Source organism: Populus alba, chromosome 9 (assembly GCF_005239225.2).
Source record: "Populus alba chromosome 9, ASM523922v2, whole genome shotgun sequence".
Lineage (NCBI taxonomy): Eukaryota > Viridiplantae > Streptophyta > Magnoliopsida > Malpighiales > Salicaceae > Populus > Populus alba.
In genome coordinates this window covers 6,981,495-6,988,471 of record NC_133292.1, presented here as the reverse complement: position 1 = coordinate 6,988,471, position 6,977 = coordinate 6,981,495, and the positions used below count along the sequence as shown (strand labels likewise).

The following is a 6,977-nucleotide window of genomic DNA, read 5'->3' as shown; positions in this document are numbered from 1 at the left end:
GGGAGCACGCAGGAGGCATAGATGACAGGGATACCACTTTTGTACGAGTTACAAGTGCTTGACAAATACCAGGTGCCAAACAAAAAAGTTTCACCCATAAATTTTGATCAAGCTTTTGCCATGTTCATGACTAGAACGGGTTGGGTTCCTTTACAACGCTATAGCATCACGGAATGTGACTATTTCACCGCTAGACTAACTGGGCTCGGATCCTTTAATTTTTTTTTTTTTTTTTTTTATCACTTGTATCTCGAAAATCGAATTTAAGAACCGGATATCTCCGGCATCAAGTTGCTCTCGGGGCTCATCTTAATTTATGCCATGCCGCCAAAGAGACGTCAAAGAGACACTGGTCATGTGGCATGCCGAAATAATAGGTATCATTGATCCCACATCATCTTTGACGTCATTATATTTTATCGCTTTAGAGATATCACATTGGAAATGATAGTGGCCATCCTGCCTCATTGGACTATAATAGCTCGAGTGCCTGCTATGTCTTAAATTTTACTCGGCACTCTATAATTCGTCAAAGTCCAGTCACATATTTGTATTGTTTATAAATTCAATTCGCGAATCAAATTCATAGAATGTGGTTGAAACGCCGTGTAGGAAATCTGGGAATCAAATAGGATGTCATGTCACCGATTAATTGGAAAGTGTACACTAAATAATTGATTCGTCCAAGTGAAGCTCCCTTTTGTGATGTTTGTAGATTCAGAATCGAGAAATGTTACGCAATCAACCCCCTTGAAACCACATGATTTCAGAAAAATTGGCTACTAACAATCCGTGCTTGATCAGAAAGGGAAAAATTATGATCCGGTTGGATAACTTTGATTAGATTTGAATCTTCTCTTTGATAGCTGGTAAAGACACTCGTGTCTCTTCGAAATTGAATGGTTTCTTGTTGTAACCAATTTAGGACACAATCACCGACATGCACATGATAATGAGAGACCATTCCTCCAGCAAGTTGCATGTTGATCCGCATGCCTTGTTTGCCAGAATAGTCTCCATGGCAAACGTATGGTCGCTTGCCTTCAGGAAACAAAATCAAGCAAGACTACAAACCGGCGGCAATCTTGCCGTATCTTCAATCTTGAATTGATCAACCACTCTTTCCAATTCTTCTCCTTATTGTCACCACAGTTTCCCTCTGACTAATTGCCATGTTCACAAGTTGTTAGTTGTCTATGCTCTAGACTTTGACTGATCCTCTGTTTAAATTCTTAGGGGAATCAGAAGATTCAGGCTGTCGTGTGAAGACAAGATCATATGCTTTCAGATTGAGTCTTTCATAGGAGATGAAGTCCAATATTATGTTATCACAAGAAGCATTCACTTGTGAAAACAATTACTCTCCAGTTTTATCGAAGTAACCATTTTAGAAGCTATTTTAGACCCTGACGTGATCGCATGAATGGTAAAGTAGATCCCGCAAGGAAATTAATTATGTTTGTACCTATAAATACATGGCAGCACAAATAGGACACCGGACTATAAAAAGTGACTAACTATATGTCAGAATAGTAGCTCTACACCCTGTAAAGAGCAGAACAACTCCATGGCTGGACTGAAAACACAGCTGGATACACACGCATTCACATGCATGAACTAAACCCGATAATAAAAGTTTAGAGTAAAGAATAAAATTATGTCTTATTGTTCTCATAAATTGCAGTAAATACAATAACAAATTACACAACAATATGCGGTAAATCCCGACCAACACCAGCAACTCACACCCCTCCACCGATAGCTCCACCTTTTGCGACCCGTAATGACAACCCAAACCACCACCCCCTTTCCTGCCCGAGCACACCGCACCACACCAGCAAATTCCACAAGAGATCGACCTGTTAGACCCATCAACGTGTAATTCACTGCCAATGGAATTACAAACTTCCCGTTTTATACACCCTTCCTCACTTATCCACGCCGAATCAGAATAGTATACCGAACTTGTCCCCAATTCTTCCTCCTCTCCTCTTCCACGATGCCCGCAACAGCTCCTCACCTCCACCCAGCCATCTTTTGTTTCCCAATTTACCCCTCCACCTGCCACCAATTTACCAATCCTATTTCTAGCCGCAACCTCAATATTCTCAAAACTCGAACTCATCCCACGTTCCATGACGTCAATATCTTCCTCGAAATCTGAATGAAACCAATCAAGCACGCAACGTGGAGACAATTCGTTGCCCAACAAATTAGGACTCACGGAAGCTAAGAATGGATGCTCCAGTAGCTGATCACAGCTCCACCGCTTACTTGGTTCCCTCTCCAAACACTTCTTCAAAAAATCCTGACCGAGTACAGACAACTGACTCGGCAACTCGGGCAACTCGTTTGAAAACCCGATTCGACTTAGTGAGTCAACCCCGTGATCCTCCCAGGCCGGTTTTCCAGTGACCATCTCGATAATTGTGCAGCCCAGAGACCAAACGTCACTTTCCGGTCCCTGGTATTCTCGTTTAATCACCTCCGGAGCCATCCATAACGGACTTCCACGGGGCAAGAGAGGCTCGCCGCATGTGGCGTCAATCGCGGACCCGAAATCTGCTAGTTTAACGGAATCGAAACTGTGACCCAATAGAATATTCCGTCCTTTAACATCACAGTGAACAATACCTCTTGAGTGTATGTACTTCAAAGCAGAGACTATACAGTAGGTAAATGACCGAACAGTCTCCTCGTTCACATCAGCGAAACGTTGAGTTGATGAAGCCAGGTCAGCAACGGTGCCGCCGGGCAAGTACTCCATGTGAAGATTCCGACAAGCTCTCGAGTTCTCAGACGAGACGTCGTCGCCGAGGAATTTAACTATAAAAGGAGAAGACAGCGAGCTTAGAATCTTGATTTCGTTGTCTAACGCTTGAACTTGATTTGCTTCACTGGCAGTCTTCACGGCGAAAACGGCACCAGTTTGTTTGTTGAAAGCCAAGTTGACGGAGCCAAACGAGCCTTTGCCTACGCACTTTCCTCTAACCCAAGAAACCATGTTGTGTGTTTTTCAGAGAGAACTCTAAAAAAAATTATGTGGAGTTTGCTTGAGAGTTCTGAGGGCCCAGGAGTGTTTATATATGCGAGAGAGTACGTAGCTGGTGTTGGGAAATAAGGACCCTTTAGTTATTTTATTTTTATGAATATTTTTTTTTTGGGTGGGGGGGGCGACGTGGAAATTACAAGTGGATAATTTGGAAACGGTTTGCTGACACAATAAGGGGGGAGTTTTGGCCTTTTGGGGTGCTGAATTGAGTAGACGCAAGAGGGGAAGAGGATGGGGGTGATGATGATGAGTTTTATCCTTATCCATGATAAAGTGTTGGATTTAATCTGGGCCTTTGAAATTTAGTTAGATCTCGGGTGTTTTTAACTTGTGAGGTTTGTCTTTGTCAAAGGATTGGTCGATTGGTAGAATAATTAACATGTGGTTGGCATGGTAATATAAGATTGGGGTTCGTGGAAGGCAATTTTTGCGGGAGTTTGGCTTTGGTGGTTGCGGACAAGGAATATTCTATACGAGGGTCCATGGAATGGAAGGATTCTTGTGAACTGCGACTTAAAAATTCATTTCCCTTGTATTTGTTGATGTAATTTTTTTTATAATTATATTTTAAAAAAATATTAAATTGATATTTTTTTAGTATTTTTTTATAATTTTAACATATTAATAGTTAAAAATATAAAATATATTTTTAATGTATTTTCAAATAAAAAATACTTTAAAAAATATATTATGGTAATCATTTTATAACCATGAATTCCATAATTAAGCATTAATTAGCTGTTATTAGTGGGATGTACAACCTGAATTTAATCTTGGATATTTTTGTCGGGACATGCCTATGAAGTTCAATTATTAAAAGACCGTGAAGGGATAAGGTTCATTAATTAACAATTAGAGTTTAAAGGTCTTCCCTTTTCTTTTAAAAAAAAAAACATCTAAGTTTTGCCGGTGGGACATTCAAATTTTGAGAGAGTATTGTTAGGGTATTTTCAGAATTGTAATAATGAAGTGATTTAAAATATTTTTTTATTTAAAAATATATTAAAATAAAATTTTTTATTTTAAAAAAATTATTTTTGATATCAACACATCAAAATAATATAAAAACATATATATATATATATATATTATTTTAAGCAAAAAAATCAAAAATTTTAGGAATATAATTTACACCACGTCCCCAAACACACCCTAAAAAATATTTAGAATAGCGTTTTAATTGAGGTTTAAAACAATTTAAATATTTTTTATTTTAAATTAATTTATTTTGATATTTTTTATTTTTTTATGTGTTGATTATAAAAATAAATTTCAAAACATAAAAAAATATTATTATTTTAAATATATTTTCAAACTAAATATATTTTAAAAAAAACAACCACCATCACTATTTTCAACCCCTTCAATATTTTCAACCCCTTCAAGTAACTATCAAGACACCCCAAATAAAGCAGCACAATCACATCCGTGTAAAATGCACTGATGAGTTAGGGAGCTTTCTTTTTAAACTGTGTAGTTAATTGTTAGAATTTTGAAAGTAATATTTAGATGCAGATTTTTTAAAACCTTTTTAATATTATCTTGGAGAATTAGACCATTGTTAAAACCATTTAATATCACCTTAAAAATAATATATATTGTTTTATCTGAGCAACTCAGTTACTGGTCAAACAAAAGATCAAAACAAGTAATAAATAAATTATGGGTTGAATTCATGGGATGCCCGTTTGAGGAACTCAGTTACCAGGACAATAAAAGATGAAAACAAGTAATAATTAATTATGGGTTAAACACATGATCATGCGTGATTAATATAGTATTTTTTTAAAAATTAAAAAAAAAGAAAAAGAAGAAAAAGAAGGCGTCCCACCCGATCACAGGAAGAAAAGGAATAAAAAAAAGAGAGGAGGAGGAGGTCAATTTCCCAGATAAGTGGCCAAAAGGCAGCAACATAAATTGAAGCCCCCACCAGTTCGAGGGGGCAGGGACAGACAAAGTTCGGTTGAGAGTGATGTCCACAACTATAACTTCTCATGCTTACATGGAAATAAACGGTAGGTCCACGTCTCACAATAGTGAACTTGAGGCTGGCGGTGGAGAGAGAAAGATGCCTAGATGTCTGGATGCCTCGCGATTCTTGTGCCTGGCATATGCAGTGAAGAGTTCCGAGTAGAAGTCTGTTGACGTGCACCACCAGCCTCCATTGCTTATTAAATTATTACTTGTAAGATTATCTACACGATAATATTATAGAATATAAACGAGGGTCCATTTTTTTTATTTTTAATTGAAATGAAATCTGGTTGCATGAGAATTACAGGTCCACAGCAACACCAATGCGTATCTTTTAAAGGATCACGATTCAGGGCACCTTTACATGAACTTATAGGTACCATTTGGACAGTTCATATTTCCTAACTTTTTTTTTTTTTTCATATTTCCTAACTTTCTATTACCGGATTGGTTCAGTGTAAAAAAAGCCACAATTAGATAGAAGTTTGGAGCAAGGATCATGCACCTGTTTCGTACGTATTTACCTCCGGATGTTCCTCGCCAAATTATTGGGGAATTAATTAGGAGAGAATTACACGGGTCTACCCGGGATAGGATAAGATTTTGTGCCATTGCATTTTCCCCCGATCAACGCCTTTCCTTTCTTTTCCTCCTGATGAATTTTCCATGTATTCTCGGATGAATTCTAAAGTAATTTCATTCTTGCCATAAATTTGAGATAATTACAATTTAAAAAACAGTTTCTAAGAGAAAAGGAATTACATGTAATATAGAAAAGCAAACTCATTAATTTGTTTTTTTTTAATTAACACTTCAAAATCCCATCAAAATGACACTCGCAAAAAAACAAAAAGAGATGAAAAAAATCCCGATCATGTATACAATTCAAGTCATGGTAAGTATCAAGCAAAGGCATGAAGGTAAATCTCGAGATAAGCTTTCAGAAGTTGTGACAGCTAGGAAATAAAGCTTGCCCCAAGATAAAAGCCAAAATATCAGTGGTATATTCCTGGTTAAGTGATGTAAAATAATTTTTTATTTAAAAATATATTAAAATATTTTTTAAAATTAGAAAGTTAAAAATCATAAAAAACATTAAAAAATCAATTTAATATTTTTTATATTAAATATAATTTTAAAATACATCTACAAACAAAGTTACCACATTCAGAAACACGGCACAAGTATTTGAAAATAGTTGAACGAAACTTCTCCCTTCTGTACTCATCTATATCCTATCTTCTAATTTCTCAATACGGAGTTCTTTGTTTGCTGGGGATAGAAAGTCCTTTTATTTCCAAGATTCCATATGAAAAACATGTGCCACGCGTCAGGTGAACAAGCGACCCACGTTGCAATTGTTTTGCAAGATTTATGAACACCTAGACAGCCATCAGGTAGTGTTTTCATGATCTTTCCCGTGATCTGTCATGGTCAGTCGGTATAACGTACTAAAAACCTGCCATGTGTCTATGTTCTTAGGCTTAATTAATTGATTAAGAAGCAATTGTCTCTCCCTAATCATTCCCAGTAGGGTATACATTGAAACAGAGAGCGCTTCAATAATTGGTCCCCTGAGGGAACGATCCAGAGACATGCTTAATTTTTTTTTACGAATAAAAGAAGTCATTTTGGTTGTTGATGAGATGTAAGTATAGATTCCAAATTAATGCTTATACATGTCAATTTAATTTCTCTCGAAGGCAAAACTATATATTTAATTTCGCTTCTCTTTTCCCATGGACATATAATTCGCCATCATTTTCTTCATAGTAATGCATATATCCAATCAATCTTCATTATCCAATTTAGCTTCCCTTTTACCAGTCGCTTTTTACAACATGCAGCAGCCAGAGAATCCTGAATTGAAAGTCAACGAGGCAAGGTAAGATAAAAAAAATTTCTCACCCAAACAATTACGGGCGTGTATTTAAGTAACTGTAGTGAAAAA

The 6,977-nt window shown here is 36.6% G+C and overlaps 1 protein-coding gene across 1 annotated transcript; it reads right to left on the bottom strand.

The window, feature by feature from the left end:
- Positions 1 to 1,498: 1,498 nt before the first annotated feature.
- Positions 1,499 to 3,278, bottom strand: LOC118027582 (mitogen-activated protein kinase kinase kinase 18). The gene has a single exon (XM_035030963.2). It carries the CDS (start codon positions 3,002 to 3,004, stop codon positions 1,514 to 1,516), a length of 1,491 nt encoding a protein of 496 aa, XP_034886854.1. The 5' UTR covers positions 3,005 to 3,278; the 3' UTR covers positions 1,499 to 1,513.
- Between the last annotated feature and the right edge of the window lie 3,699 nt (positions 3,279 to 6,977).